The sequence below is a fragment of the Dama dama genome, chromosome 12 (assembly GCF_033118175.1).
Source record: "Dama dama isolate Ldn47 chromosome 12, ASM3311817v1, whole genome shotgun sequence".
Taxonomy (NCBI): Eukaryota; Metazoa; Chordata; class Mammalia; order Artiodactyla; family Cervidae; genus Dama; species Dama dama.
In genome coordinates this window covers 75264223-75280714 of record NC_083692.1, presented here as the reverse complement: position 1 = coordinate 75280714, position 16492 = coordinate 75264223, and the positions used below count along the sequence as shown (strand labels likewise).

Below are 16492 nucleotides of genomic sequence, written 5' to 3'. Positions count from 1 at the left end.
CGGCAATGAAAGATCACTGATAGAATAAGAACTCCCATTTCATTCCCCCCTTCTCTCTCAGTGGTCTAATTTCCTCCTTTATTGGCCTCATTTATCATGGTCTAATCAACCTATTCATGCAGACAGCAGCCAGCCCTTCCTCTCAAGGTGCACGGCCTCTGGGTGCAGCCTGCCCAAGTGCCTGGTGACCCGTTCTCAGGATAGGTTCATTGAATCCTACTGATCTCACAGACCTTTATATGATCCTGATTAATATCAAGGCTTCCTTCTCATTTCTCTGCCTGGTGCAAACCCTGAACCTGCCCTACCCCCACTGTAGCTTCTCCAGCAAAGGCTTCAGTCTCCTGCGGTCACCCACCTGCTCCTCTCTTTTGTGTGTATTTCAGCTGTCTCCATGGCGCAGCCTGAGGCTGGTGTCATCATGCAAGATCTGGAGTTGTGGACCTGGAGGCTATACAGATTCCTTCCCTGTCTCACCCACCCTCTCTCAGCTGTGTACCAGGGGGAGACCTGTCCACCGGTGAACACCTACACACATTCCAAGTCTCAGTTTAAGGGTCAGCTACTCTGTGGTGACTTCCTTAGAACAATTCCTTTTCCTTTCCTTATGTTCCTTGTTCACTGAAAACATTTTGTAGTAGTTTTGCTCCCGCTATAGAACTGTAAGTGCCTTGAAGGCAGGTACTGTGTCTCATCTCCGTGTGTTAATAAGGACTAGTGCGTAATAGATGCTTGGTAAAGAATTGTCAAAGAAGTTAATTATAGTGCACATCTATCATAAGGGAGGCCAAAGAGGTAAAAGGAAGTATAACACCATATCCCTATGTTAGTTTGCTTCCCATTTAGTTCGAAACTAAATTTATACAAGGCCACAGCTGAAAATGCAAGGCCACAGAAGCATCATGTAAACAGTGCAGAAAGAGGTTCTGAGTTCAGAGGAAGATTAAATGCCTCCTGCTGAAATAGCCAGGAGAGTCTATCGAGGGTCAGGGGGTAGTTAGTTGAAGCTTGGAGGTGAATAGGACATGAATGGATGGGCAAGTGCACCCTTGGCAGCAGGAATGGTAAATGATTCAAAAGGAAAAGTCAGAAAATGGTTAATAGACAGCTTTGGCTGGCACAGTAATTTAACCTTGATGCAGTACTTTTATCAAATCTGTTTTTGTATACAAATTTGTCAATCAACCCAATAATATCTTTGGCATCTTTTTCCTTCTAGCACTGGTTCCAGCCTGGTGTGAAGTGGCACATTTAGCTGTATATCTCTTTCAGTTCAGTTCAGTTCAGTTCAGTTCAGTCACTCAGTTGTGTCCAACTCTTTGAGACTCCATGGACTGCCTCATGTCAGTCTTCCTTGTCCTGTCCATCACCAACTCTCTGAGCTTGCTCAAACTGACGTCCATCGAGTCAGTGATGCCATCCAACCATCTCATCCTTTGTTGTCCCCTTCTCCTCCTGCCTTCAATCTTTCCCAGATTCAAGGTCTTTTCCATTGAGTCAGCTCTTCGCATCAGGTGGACAAAGTATTGGAGCTTCAGTTTCAGCATCAGTCCTTCCAATGAATATTCAGGACTGATTTCCTTTAGGATTGACTGGTTGGATCTCCTTGAAGTCCAAGGGACTCTCAAGAGTCTTCTCCAACACCACAGTGCAAAAGCATCAATTATTCAGTGCTCAACTTTCTTTATAGTTCAACTCTCACATCCATACATGACTACTGGAAAAACCATAGCTTTGACTAGATGGACCTTTGTTGGCAAAGTAATGTCCCTGTTTTTTAACATCTCTTTAGCCACCATTATTTGTTAAAATCAATTAATTGATTAATTATTTTCATTGCTCTGGTCTTTGTTGCTGTGCGCAGGCTTTCTCCAGTTGCTACATGTGGGGACTACTCTTTGGAAGCCATGCTTTGCTTTGGTGCTGGGTTTCTTATCTGGGCTTCTCTCGTTGTGGAGCACAGGCTCTAGGCCCATCGGCTTCAGAAGTTGCAGCATGCCAGCTAAGCTGCTCTGCCACATGTGGAATCTTCCCTGGATCAGAAATCAAACCCACATCCCCTGCATTGCCAGGGGGATTCTTATCCAGTGTACCACCAGAGAAGTCCAGCCATCTTTAATCTGTTACATTTCCACAGTCTTTCTTCTTTTTTTTTTTATTTTTAGGTCTTTGAAACTTTTGAAGAAATCAGCATCTCCCTTTTAAATAGACTTCATATTTTATAGCAGTTTTAGATTCACAGCAAAATTGAGCAGAAAGTACTGAGTAACCATGTATCCCCACTCCCATCCCTGCCACATGCCTAGCATCCCCAGCTATCAACATCCCCTACCAGAAGGGTACATTTGTTACAGCTGGTGAGCCGACATTGATACATTATAATCACTCAAAGTCATAGTTTGCAAGATGGTTCACTGCTATCGGTGTACATATGTACGCAATTAAATTTGCTTTGTTTTCTTGTTAATCTATGTTTTGTTTGATTGACAGGTCCCCAGTCACTGAAACTTAATTGGTACAGGAAAGTGTTTCTTTCTCCCCTGCATTACTTTGGTGCTTCCAATGCAGGGGCCCAGGTTCGATCCCTGGTCAAGAAATTGGGATCCCACAAGTCACTTAGCATGGCCAAAGAACAAAACAAAAACAAACAACCCCCACCCCCAGCCCCCAAACCAAGGGACTGGACAGATTGACATACACAAACAGGTAAAATGACTTCTTATAGATTGGTATGCCTTGTAGGCTATTGAAGAAGCTTATTTGGGTTACTGAAAACTTGTTCATATTTGAATGGTGATTTTGAAATCTTCTTGTTGCACCAACGCCCTGAAATTCTTCTTGCACTGGAAAGATGCCGCAAGAATGACTATTTTTGTGCAGCCATACCCAACACCTAGGTGGGACTCACGTGGTGAATACAAACCATCCTACTGGGCACCTCGAGGGCAGGTCCTGTAACTTATTTCTGTATTACCACTGCTGAATAAATGACAAATTCTCAAGTGATTACTGTGGGTATCCACTCAGATCTACAGAGTCGATAGGAAGATTATTTTAAATAAGATATTTGAGACCTAGCAGATGCAGAAAGAAGTTTTTTTTGGGAGAATCTCTTATCTGAATAGGTAGAGTCTTCTGAGAGTAAAACTGCTGTAAATCCCCTTAGGGGAGTTTTATAGCCCAGAAGAAATCAGACCACCCATACTTGCATAGACAGACATTATCACAAATTCTTTTACATCTCATTTATTCCCCTAAAAGCTCATTTATTTCCTATAGAGTCCCTATTTCCTGTAGAGTCCCTCTCCCTCCCATTAAGTTGATGTATAAACCTTTACCCATGCTGTTCGGGGAACTGCTTCTTTTGTGTTCCTTCACATGCATAGGAATAAACTTTGACAATTGTTCTGTTAATCTGTCTTTGGTCAGTTAATTCACAGGCCTCGTGAACTGAATGGGTGAGAATCTCTCAGTTGTGTCCAACTCTTCACTACCGAATGCACTATGCAGTCCATGGAATTCTCCAGGCCAGAATACTGGAGTGGGAAGCCATTCCCTTCTCCAGGAGATCTTCCAACCCAGGGATCTAACTAACCCAGGTCTCCAGCATTGCAGGCAGATTCTTTACCAGCTGAGCCACCAGGGAAGCCTTTCCTCTTCCATGAACTAAAGGTAGAGGAAAAGTTTTCCTTCTAGTGCCTCTCAAGATGATATGAGTAAGATCTTAAGACTAAGAGGCAAGTAAAACCTGGGTGGTGGGTGACCTACGGAAACAGGAAACTAAAACCTCATGCCTCACCATGTCTTTCTTGGCCCCACTTCCCTTTCCAAATTTATACACATTACAAAATAATGCTGACTTTACAAAAATTTTTTCAGATTTCATGTGGCAAAGCAATTTAAAATTTCCACTTAAAGAATTCTATTATTCCAATCAGGTTTCTTCTCCTTTCTCTTCCCCCTCTTTTTCCCTCCTCAAGGCTTTGAAACTCCCTGCTATTTTCAGCTCTGGTTTTTAGCAGGAGTTACCTGACTCTATCCCATGTAGAAAGCAATTCCAAGATTACCCAGTACTATTTAATTCATTTTTATGTTATTTAATTTATTTTACTTTTGGCTGCTCTGGGTCTTCTTTACCCTGCATGGGCTCTGTAGTTTTGGCAAGCAGGGGCTATGCTTCGTTGTGGTGCATGGGCTTCTCATTGCAGTGGTTTCTCTTGTTGCAGAACACAGGCTCTGGGTGCATAGGCTTCAATAGCTGTGGTCCATGGCTCAGTTGCTCCGCCACATGGGGGATATTCCCAGACCATGTTCTGTCCACTGGCAGGTGGGTTTTAACCACTAAATCACCAAGAAAGTTTAGCCAGTATTATTTAAACAGGCTTTCTGTGGGAGATCTTAACCCCACCCCATGTGACCAATCACTCACTTACGAAGCACTACTTTAAGTCCTTTGCATCTTACCCTATTTTGTCTTAATAACAAACCTAAGAGGAACATGGTATTATCACCCTCATTTTAGAGGTGAGGAAACTTGCTCAGTGTTTAACATGCTAAAACAGAATTTGGACTGAGACAGTGTAAACCTAGAGCTTGGAGAGATATTTTGATAATTCTCACTCCAGAAGAACTACAATTGTCCTCCATTACACATTATACACATATGGCTGAATCACTCTGCTGGACACCTGAAAATGATGCAATAGTGTAACCTGCCTATACTTTAAGAGCATTATAAATCGAAATAAAATTGTGTTCCAGAAAACACAGGAATCTTTTCTGGGAGGAAATTCTACTGCTAAGAAATATGAGGTTTTCTATTTCTTCTCAGAACATGAGGTCCATATTGCAAAATTCATGTTTAAATTGAAGAAAGTAGGGAAAACCACTAGGTCATTCAGCTATGTGAAGTGAAATTTGCTAGTCATTTCCCACTCTTTGCGACCCCATGGATTACACAGTCCATGGAATTCTACAGGCCAGAATACTGGAGTGGGTTGCTATTCCCTTCTCCAGAGGATCTTCCCAACCCAGGGACTGAGCCTAGGTCTCCTGTGTCTCCTGCACTGGCAGGTAGATTCTTGACCACCTGAGCCAGCAGGGAAGCCCAAGGATACGGGAGTGGGTAGCCTATTCCCTTCTCCAGTGGATCTTTCCAACCCAAGAATCAAACCAGGGTCTCCTGCATTTTGGGGGATTCTTTACCAGCTGAGCTACCAGGAAATCCCTAAGTCAAATCCCTTATGATTATACAGTGAAGGTGACAAATAGATTCAGAGTGCCTGAAGAACTAGGGATGGAGGTTTATAGCAATGTACAGGAGGTGGTGACCAAAACCATCCCAAAGAAAAAGAAAGGCAAGAAGGCAGTGGTTGTCTGCAGAGGCTTTACAAATAACCGAGGAAAGAAAAAACTGAAAGGCAAGGGAGAAAAGGAAAGAGAAACCAACTGGATGCAGAGTTCCAGGGAAGAGCAAGGAGAGATAAGAAGGCCTTAAATGATCAGTGCAAAGAAATAGAGGGAAACGATAGAATTGAAAAGATTAGAGATCTCTTCAAGAAAACTGGAGATATCAAGGGAACATTTCATGCATGGATAGGCATGATAGAGGACAGAAACAGTAATGATCTAACAGAAGCAGAAGAAATAAAGAGGTGGCAAGAATACACAGAAGAACAAACAAAAATGGTTTTATTGACCCGGATAATCACAATGATGTGCTCACTCACCTAGAGCCAGACATCCTGGAATGTGACATTAAGTGGACCTTAGGAAGAATTACTATGAACAAAACTTGTGGAAATGAAGGAATTCCAGCTGAGCCACTTCAAATCCTAAAAGATGATGCTGTTAAAGTGCTGCACTCAATATGCCAGCAAATTTGGAAAAGTCAGCAGTGGGCACAGGACTGGAAAAGGTCATTTTTCATTCCAATCCCAAAGAAAGGCAAAGTTAAAGAATGTTCAAACTACTACACAATTGCACTCATTTCACATGCTAGCAAGGTAACGCTCAAAATCCTTCAAGCTAACCTTCAGCAGTATGTGAACTGAGAACTTCCAGATATACTAGCTGTATTTAGAAAAGGTAGAGGAACCAGAGATCAAATTGTCAATATCTGTTGGATCGTAGAGAAAGCAAGGGAATTCCAGAAAAAAGACATCTACTTCTACTTCATTGACTACCCTATAGCCCTTGACTCTGGATCACAACCACCTGGGGAATATTGTTAAAGAGATGGGAATACCAGACCACCTTACTTGCCTCCTGAGAAACCTGTATGCAGCTCCAGCAGCAACAGTTAGAACTGGACATGGAACAACAGACTGGTTCAAAATTGGGAAAGGAGTACGTCAAGGCTGTTTATTGTCACTCTGCTTATTTAACTTACATGCAGAGTACATCAAGCAAAATGCTGGGCTGGATGAACCTGGAATCAATATTGCTGGGAGAAATATCAACAACCTTGGATACACAGATGATACCATTTTAATGGCAGAAAGTGAAGAGAAACTAAAGAGCCTGTTGATGTGGGTGAAAGAGGATAGTCAAAAGACTGGCTTAAAACTCAGCATTCAAAAAGTGATAATCATGGCACCTGGTCCCATCATTTCATGGCAAACAGATGGGGAAACAATGGAAACAGTGACAGACTTTATTTTCTTGGGCTCCAAAATCACTGCAGACAGTGACTACAGCCATGAAATTAAGACGCTTGCTGTTTGGAAGGAAAGCTATGACAAACCTAGACAGCATGTTAGAAAGCAGACACATCACTTTGGTGACAAAGGTGTGTGTAGTCAAAGCTACAGTTTTTCCAGTAGTCATGTATGAATGTGAGAGTTGGACCCTAAAGAAGGCTGAGCACTGAAGAACTGATGCTTTCAAATTGTAGTGCTGGAGAAGCCTCTTGAGAGTCCCTTGGACTACAAGGAGATCAACAGTGAATCCTAAAAGAAATCAACTTTAAATATTCATTTGAAGGACTAATGCTGAAGCTGAAGCTCCAAAACTTTGGCCACCTGGTGTGAAGAGCTGACTCATTGGAAAAGAGCCTGAAGCTGGGAAAGATTGAGGGCAGGAGGAGAAGGCACTGCAGAGGATGAGATAGTTGGACAGCATCACTGACTCAGTGGACATGAATTTTCAAGAACTCCAGGAGATAGTGAAGGACAGAGGAGTCTGGTGTGCTGCAGTCCATGGGGTTGCAGAGTCAGACACAATTTAGCGACTGAACAACAACAAATTTCCTCTCTAAAGGGAATTTTGCACTTTGTCTTATCTCAAGTTCCTCTCCTCCACTCTGGCCTATGTAAGGAGGGGTCACTGTAGATAAGATTGGCCACATACCATCCTTTGATAGTCCAGGAGCACAGACATGGCCAGAACAGGGTGAGCTCACACAGAGGCTTTCTTTTTCTCTTCTGTATTCAGGTACTCTTTTCTTATTCTCCATATCTGGGTACCCTTCCAGCTGCGGGCCGCTGGACACCTCTCCTTGCTCTCCCCGCAGAGGTACTGGTGAGAGATGTGGAATGTTGGCCAAATCCACCGATTGGTACCAGGGCCCTGAGGGGCTGCTGGGCACAAGGCCTTTGCAACCTCCACTTCTTTGATTATAGGAAACAGCCTTCTTTCAACCTCCGTGACCTTCCCTGAGTTCCAATGGGCAGATTCAAGCAGTTGTTAATTAGGGAAGGGAGGGGATGAGAGACCAGGAAGACACTTACAGTCAAGAGCAGCCTTGGGGCAAGGTTCTGTTTTCCCATCAATGGATACATACAACAATCAGTTCAGTTCAGTTCAGTCGCTCAGTTGTGTCCAACCCTTTGCGACCCCATGAATTGCAGCACGTCAGGCCTCCTTGTCCATCACCAACTCCCGGAGTTTACTCAAACTCATGCCCATCGAGTCGGTGATGCCATCCAGCCATCTCATCCTCTGTCGTCCCCTTCTCCTCCTGCCCCCAATCCCTCCCAGCATCAGGGTCTTTTCCAATGAGTCAACTCTTCGCACAAGGTGGCCAAAGTATTGGAGATTCAGCTTCAGCTCAGTCCTTCTAATGAACACCCAGGGCTGATCTCCTTTAGGATGGACTGCTTGGATCTCCTTGCATTCCAAGGGACTCTCAACAGTCTTCTCCAACACCATACTGCAAAAGCATCAATTTTTCAGTGCTCAGCTTTCTTCACAGTCCAACTCTCACATCCATACATGACCACTGGAAAAACCATAGCCTTGACCAAACGGACCTTTGTTGGCAAAGTAATGTCTCTGCTTTCTAATATGCTGTCTAGGTTGATCATAGCTTTCCTTCCAAGGAGTAAGCATCTTTTAATTTCATGGCTGCAGTCACCATCTGCAGTGATTTTGGATCCCAAAAAAATAAAGTCTGACACTGTTTCCACTGTCTCCCCATCTATTTCCCATGAGGTGATGGGACCAGATGCCATGATCTTAGTTTTCTGAATGTTGAGCTTTAAGCCAACTTTTTCACTCTCCTCTTTCACCTTCATCAAGAGGCTTTTTAGTTCCTCTTCACTTTCTGCCATAAGGGTGGTGTCATCTGCATATCTGAGATTATTGATATTTCTCCCAGCAATCTTGATTCCAGCTTGTGCTTCTTCCAGCCCAGCATTTCTCATGATGTACTCTGCACATAAGTTAAATAAGCAGGGTGACAATAGACAGTCTTGACATACTCCTTTCCCTATTTGGAACCAGTCTGTTGTTTCATGTCTAGTTCTAACAGTTGCTTCCTGACCTGCATACAGTTTTCTCAAGAGGCAGGTCAGGTGGTCTGATATTCCCATCTCTTTCATAATTTTCCACAGTTTATTGTGATTCACACAAAGGCTTTGGCATAGGCAATAGAGCAGAAATAGATATTTTTCTGGAACTCTCTTGTTTTTATGATGATCCAGAGGATGTTGGCAATTTGATCTCTGGTTCCTCTGCCTTTTCTAAAATCAGCTTGAACATCTGGAAGTTCACAGTTCACATATTGCTGAAGCCTGGCTTGGAGAATTTTGAGCATTACTTTACTAGCATGTGAAATGAGTGCAATTGTGCAGTAGTTTGATCATTCTGTGGGATTGCCTTTCTTTGGGATTGGAATGAAAACTGACCTTTTCCAGTCCTGTGGCCACTGCTGAGTTTTCCAAATTTGCTGGCATCTTGAGTGCAGCGCTTTCACAGCATCATCTTTCAGGATTTGAAATAGCTCAACTAGAATTCCATCACATTCACTGGCTTTGTTCATAGTGATGCTTTCTAAGGTCCAGTTGACTTCACACTCCAGGATGTCTGGCTCTAGGTGAGTGATCACACCATCATGATTATCTGGGTCGTGAAGATCTTTTTTGTGAAGTTCTTCTGTGTATTCTTGCCACCTCTTCTTAATATCTTCTGCTTCTCTTAGGTCCATACCATTTCTGTCCTTTATTGAGCCCATCTTTGCATGAAATGTTCCCCTGGTATCTCTAATTTTTCTTGAAGAGATCTCTAGTCTTTCCCATTCTGTTGTTTTCCTCTATTTCTTTGCATTGATCACTGAGGAAGGCTTTCTTATCTCCCCTTGCTATTCTTTGCAATTCTGCATTCAAATGGGAATATCTTTCCTTTTCTCCTTTGCTTTTCACTTCTCTTCTTTTCACAGCTATTTATAAGGCCTCCTCAGGCAGCCATTTTGCTTTTTTACATTTCTTTTCCATGGGGATGGTTTTGATCCCTGTCTCCTGTACAATGTCACGAACCTCCATCCATAGTTCATCAGGCACTCTGTCTATCAGATCTAGTCCTTTAAATCTATTTCTCACTTCCACCGTATAGTCATAAGGGATTTGGTTTAGGTCATACCTGAATGGTCTAGTGGTTTTCCCTACTTTCTTCAGTTTAAGTCTGAATTTGGCAATAAGGAGTTCATGATCTGAGCCACAGTCAGCTCCCGGTCTTGTTTTTGCTGACTGTATAGAGTTTCTCCATCTTTGGCTGCAAAGAATATAATCAATCTGATTTTGGTGTTGGCCATAGGGTGATGTCCATGTGTAGTATCTTCTCTTGTGTTGTTGGAAGAGGGTGTTTGCTATGACCAGTGTGTTCTCTTGGCAAAACTCTGTCAGCCTTTGCCCTGCTTCATTCCATACTCCAGGGCCAAATTTGCCTGTGACTCCAGGAGTTTCTTGACTTCCTACTTTTGCATTCCAGTCCCCTATAATGAAAAGGGCATACGTTTTGGGTGTTAGTTCTAAAAGGTCTTGTAGGTCTTCATAGAACCGTTCAACTTCAGCTTCTTCAGCATTACTGGTTGGGGCATAGGCTTGGATTACCGTGATATTGAATGGTTTGCTTTGGAAACGAACAGAGATCATTCTGTAATTTTTGAGATCACATCCAAGTAGTGCATTTTGGACTCTTTTGTTGACCATGAGAGCTACTCCATTTCTTCTAAGGAATTCCTGCACACAGTAGTAGATAAAATGGTCATCTGACCTAAATTCACCCATTCCAGTCCATTTTAGTTCACTGATTCCTAGAATGTCGGCATTAACTCTTGCCATCTCCTGTTTGACCACTTCCAATTAGCCATGATTCATGGACCTAACATTCCAGGTTCTTATGCAATATTGCTCTTTATAGCACCGGACCTTGCTTCTGTCACCAGTCACATCCACAACTGGGTGTTGTTTTTGCTTTGGCTCCATCCCTTCATTCTTTTTGGAGTTATTTCTCCACTGATCTCCAGTAGCATATTGGGCACCTACCGACCTGGGGAGTTCCTCTTTCAGTATCCTATCACTTTGCCTTTTCATACTGTTCATGGGGTTCTCAACGCAAGAATACTGAACTGGTTTGCCATTCCCTTCTCATGGACCACAGCCTTGTCTAACTCAATGAAACTAAGCCATGCCATGTGGGGCCACCCAAGATGGATGGATCATGGTGGAGAGGTCTAACAGAATGTGGTCCACTGGAGAAGGGAATGGCAAACCACGTCAGTATTCTTGCCTTGAGAACCCCATGAACACACAACAATATCTTTAAGCTATTCTCCAGATTCTAAAACCTCCTCCAGGTGAGATAAGTTAAGAAATGATGATATGTTTGCTGCCTACAAATATGTAGACCCCAGAGCAGTCAGTTGGTCCTGAAGGGTGATGATGTTGAGTCCTACTTACCTCACTCACCGACCCATTGGAAGGATGTCCATGAGCTGATCATGACCTCTTTTACTACAAAACATGTCACTATCTTCACCTCACTGGTACATTCGGTTTTGAGAACATGAACCTGCTATGTCCCTCTTTGCCTGGCAAAACAATAAAGCCATCCTTTTCTACTTCACCCAAAACTCTGTCTCTGAGATTTGATTTGGCACTAATGTACAGAGAAGCTGAGTTTTGCTCATCAGATAAGAATGGACACATACTCTACTTCAACAGTCCAGGTGTGCTGAAGTTGTCAGAACTGGGTGAGGTCATACAGAAGCTTCTTTCTTCTCCATGTTCAGGTGGAATCAAGACTGCCAGGAGAAATATCAGAAAGCAAAGAAGAACTAAAGAGCCTCTTGATGAAGGTGAAAGAGGAGAGTGAAAAAGTTGGCTTAAAACTCAATATTCAAAAAACTAAGATCATGGCATCCAGTCCCATCACTTCACGGCACATATATGGGAAAAAAGTGGAAACAGTGACAGACTTTGTTTTCTTGGGCTCTAAAATCACTGCAGATGGTAACTGCAGCCATGAAATTAAAAGACGCTTGCTCCTGGGAAGAAAAGCTATGACAAACCTAGATAGCATATTAAAAAGCAGAGATGTTACTTTGCTCACAAAGGTCCGTATAGTCAAAGATATGGTTTTTCCAGTAGTCATGTATGGATGTGAGGGTTGGACCATAAAGAAGGCAGAGTATCAAAGAATTGATGCTATTGAACTGTGACATTGGTGAAGAATCTTAAGAGTCCCTTGGATTGCAAGGAGATCAAACCAGTCAATCCTGAAGGAAATCTGTCCTGAATATTCATTGGAAGGACTGATGCTGAAGCTGAAACTCCAATATTTTGGCCACCTAATATGAAGAGCCAATTCATTGGAAAAGATCCTGAATCTGGGAAAGATTGAAGGCAGGGGGAGAAGGGGACGACAGAGGATGAGATGGTTGGATGGCATCACCGACTCAACAGACATGAGTTTGAGCAAACTCCAGGAGATGGTGAAGACAGGAAAACTTGGTATGCTGCAGTCCATAGGGTCACAAAGAGTCAGACACGACTGAGTGACTGAACAATACACCCTTCTCCAGATCTGGGAACTTTTCTAGCTAGGGGCAGCTGGACACCTCTCCCCACTCCATGCAGCCTTCCACCCCAGAGGTGCTGATGAGAGATGTGGAATTTTGTCCAAAGCAGCTGTTCTCATGATCATATGTTATGTGTCTTTAGCTAATCTCAAAGTGCTATTTACTGCAGAGCAAGGACTTGACTGGGGTTTGAATATCAGTGCTATAGTGGTTGTCCCTGCTGCTTATATTAATAGAAAGAAAGGTTCTTTTTGGCAAAGGCTTCCTCTCCCCAGTAGCCCCCAAAGAGGGCGCCCTGGGCAATTCCCCACCCCTTTCTAACATGACCTTGTTTTCTTGTGAACCGAGACCAAGATGCTCCACCCACCCTGCTCTTCTTGGAAGCCAAGCCCCCTTTCATCTGTATAAATTCCACATCCCTGGGATAGAGTGATTGCAAAAACTGCCTTCTTTGTCAGAGACCAAGCTAAAGACCCAGGTAAGCAGCCCAAGAAGTGGTCTTAGGAGCTGATTCTGCTTGAGGGTTTGAGAAGGGAGATCCAGGGTGAGTGAGACTAGCCTAAGAATTGGGTTGGGCAGACATGGGCAGGGAGCAGAGCTGGGGTCAGGAACGGAGCATGCAGGCTGCAGAGAGCCCACGGGGCTGGAGAAGGAGAACCCTCCAGGTTGGGGGAGGCTCGATTCTCTCTTAGGAACCCAATGGCATCCTTTATGGTGTGGTGTCAGACACAGGACAGGGGCTGAGTTTCCCTTGTGCTGGAGGACAACAGGGCTCTGTCAGCCGTGATCCTGGATGAATGCTGGCGGTTATCTCAGGAAGCCTGCAGTCCATGGTGTCACAAAGAGTCAGACACAACTGAGCAATTGAACAACAACAACAATTTCAAGATACAATGTGTCTTACTAAAAATCTGGCTTATTTATTTAATGATTTATTCAAAAGGAACATCTAAATTGCCGCGTGAATGCTGGGTATAAAGGTATTTTATTTTTCAAATGTATTTCATATCAAAAGACTTTCTGTATTCAAAGACAAGACTGCTAGGATTTTAAGTCATTTCTGGGGTCATCACTCAGAGGGGAGGACAACCCCTCTGTAGGGAGTGGGAGTCAAATATTTGTGGGAAGAGTATATGTGAGTGTCTCCTTACCTAGAAAAGCTCTTAGGAAGAGGGACATCTTTCTGGTTGACTGTAAGCCAGGGAGGCTACAGGTGGGAGATGGGGTTCTCTTTCTAAGGCGATGCTTTCCCTTCTCTGCCCTTTTTCCCTGGCAGCTTTCTCCAGGGGAGTGTAGTCATCATGGCTCTGAAGTCCCTGGTCCTGTTGCCACTGTTGGTCCTGGTGCTGCTGCTGGTGCGGGTCCAGCCTTCCCTGGGCAAGGAATCTGCAGCTGCCAAGTTCCGGAGGCAGCACATGGACGCTGGCAGCTCCTCCAGCGGCAACGCCAACTACTGCAATCAGATGATGAAGCGCCGGAGGATGACACATGGACGATGCAAGCCGGTGAACACCTTTGTGCACGAGTCCCTGGACAGTGTCAAGGCCGTGTGCTCCCAGAAAAACATCACCTGCAAGAATGGGCAGCCCAACTGCTACCAGAGCAACTCCACCATGAATATCACAGACTGCCGTGAGACAGGCAGCTCTAAGTACCCCAACTGTGCCTACAAGACTAGCCAGAAGCAGAAATACATCACCGTGGCTTGTGAGGGAAACCCGTATGTGCCAGTCCACTTTGATGGTTCGGTGTTCTTACCTGCCACCCCCCTACCCTCACTGCCAGCTCCACACAAGCACAGGCTTCTCTGGCTTGAGGGCAATAATTCAAGTTAGGTTTCTTATCCAAGACACACACACACACACACACACACACACACACGTATAACCACATGATTCCCTGACCTGAGGGCAATAACTCAAGCAAATTAGGGCTCCTATCCAACCCACACATGCGCCCCTGGCCTGAGTCTTTCCCCTGTGTGTTTGGGGGTTGGTGAGAAGTGGATTGTGAGATGGGACCTGTGTTAACCAAATCACTGCTTCTTTCAATAAAACACATTTGCAACCACCTGAATTCCTGATGCTGCCCCCATTTGGGTACTGTTTGTGTGATTGCTCTCTTGCCAGGGGTGAGAAGTGTGAATGCGGTTATCTGTGCTGAGAGGGGGATGCAATCCTCAAATACCACCTTTTCTAACTTTCGGTTTTCACTGCCCTAAGATAATTCCTCTCCTGTAAGTTTCTTGACATCCAATATAGTTTTAAATTGTGGGTGATTATAGCTAGTAAGGATCTGTAGTCTGGGACACTGTCATGCTTGTGAGCTGACAGAGGGTAAAACTCACATACAAAGATCTCTGACACAGAAGGAAAGACTGTGTCACCCAGGGGGAGACCCTGCTCCATCTTGGGATGGGGGGAGGTGAGTGTATGAAATTATGACCCTAAATTTCTATTTTCTTTTTTTTTGATGGAGCCACTGCTAAGTCAAAAAGGTGGTCCTCTGTTACTTGCAAAATTAGAACACTCCATTTAGGAGCTAGAAAGGACTTCAGAGATCATCTAATAGGGGAAAGATAAGTAGATATCAGCTTGTGGACCAACTCTAAGTGGGAATGCCTCCCTATAATGTTGTAGAAGAAGGTGTAAACAGCGATGTGATGGAGCAGTGGTCTCTACCAAAGGCTCGAGGGAGGTGAGGGTCTATGTGCCACCCGTTGGCCATCCCTGACCAAATGAAACCCCCGCCTTTTACAGGAGGGCACCCTGAGTCTTAGAGAGGTTAAGGGACCTACTCCTGGTGGCTACTAGTTAGTGTCTGACTGAGACCAGACCCTGGGTGTCCTGACCTCCCTGTCATTGCTCTTTCTGCTACTGGAATCTCCTCAGGGAGGAAATCCCCTAGTCCCCCTCCTTCACTGAGAGCTGTGGAGTCACAGCTTTCTCTGCCTGAGCTTCTGGTGGCTTTCACAAGTTGCCAGTGCACTTGGCTATGAGACTGCTTCTTGACAACCCTTGCTTACATCATTGAAAAGACTAGACTTGGCTTCTGTCAGCGTATAATCATTTTATATGATCCTCTGTGTACACTTGTATCTGGCTCTAGACAAGGTCATTGAACTAAAGAAAGATCCTACTGCCAACCAGTTTGACCAATTCTGTCATTGTGTGTTGTTGTTTAGTTGCTAAATTGTGTCTGACTCTTTGTGACCCCATGGACTGTAACCCACCGAGCTCTTCTGCCCTTGGGATTTCCCAGTCAAGAATACTGGAGTGGGTCGCCGTTTCCATTTCCATGGAAATCTTCCAGTTCCAGAGATTGAACCTGTGTCTCCTGCATTGCAGGCAGATTCTTTACTGCTGAGCCACCCTAGAAAGCCTGTCATTGTGTCACTACTGAGCATGCACACACACACACACACACACACACACGTACTCCTGCAATTCCTTCAGTTAGCCAAAATAATGGGAGATGCTTTAAAAAATCACTTCTTTCCTTATTGCGTTTCTTTACAAGCTGCTGTCTGTGAAATCCTCCAAACCACAGGTAGTTACCACTTAACAATTGTCATAAGAGCAGGGAACAAGTTAACTTTGTGCATTGTATCCTCACTTCAGAAAAGTTGTCAAACTGCATTTAAAGACCTAAATATAAGGATGCCTAACACTATTGCATAGATCCTTGCGAGCTCTGATGAAACCTCTCTTTATAATTGCTATTATAGGCTGAATTGTGTTCTCCCCAGATTTATATGTTCAAGCCCTGACTTGTCAGAAATGTGAAATGCATCTCAGAATATGACTGCATTTGAGGCTGTTGTTGTTCAGTCACTCAGTTGTGTCTGACTCTTTGTGACACCATGGACTGTACCCACCAGGCTCCTCTGTCCGTGGGATTCTCCAGGCAAGAATACTGAGGTCAGTGGACCCTAATCCAATGTGACTGCTGTTCTTATAAAAAGAGGAAATTTGAACACAGGGAGATGACACCAGGGGTGCCAGACTGCTGTGGTAAGTCATTATCCCAGTCGGAAAGACAGGAAGTTGAGAGCTGGCTAGAAAGTGAGCTATTTGAGGATGTCTTTTTCAAAGAGCTAAAAAAACTTTTCTTTAAGCTTGTAATCATCCAAAGAGGAGATGGACCTATTTTATGATGTATTAGGAATTTTTAAAGCCCCTTTTTTATGTGCAT

General features: G+C 44.0%; 1 protein-coding gene across 1 annotated transcript; it reads left to right on the top strand.

The window, feature by feature from the left end:
• Window positions 1–12720: 12720 nt before the first annotated feature.
• On the top strand, window positions 12721–14375 carry LOC133067326 (brain ribonuclease). The gene is made up of 2 exons (XM_061158476.1): window positions 12721–12776; window positions 13575–14375. Exon 2 carries the CDS (start codon window positions 13600–13602, stop codon window positions 14131–14133), a length of 534 nt encoding a protein of 177 aa, XP_061014459.1. The 5' UTR covers window positions 12721–12776; window positions 13575–13599; the 3' UTR covers window positions 14134–14375.
• Window positions 14376–16492: the final 2117 nt, after the last annotated feature.

What these genes read in the sequence shown, in the direction of transcription:
- LOC133067326 (XM_061158476.1), top strand. Translation starts at nt 13,600, where the DNA reads ATGGCTCTGAAGTCCCTGGTCCTGTTGCCACTGTTGGTCCTGGTGCTG.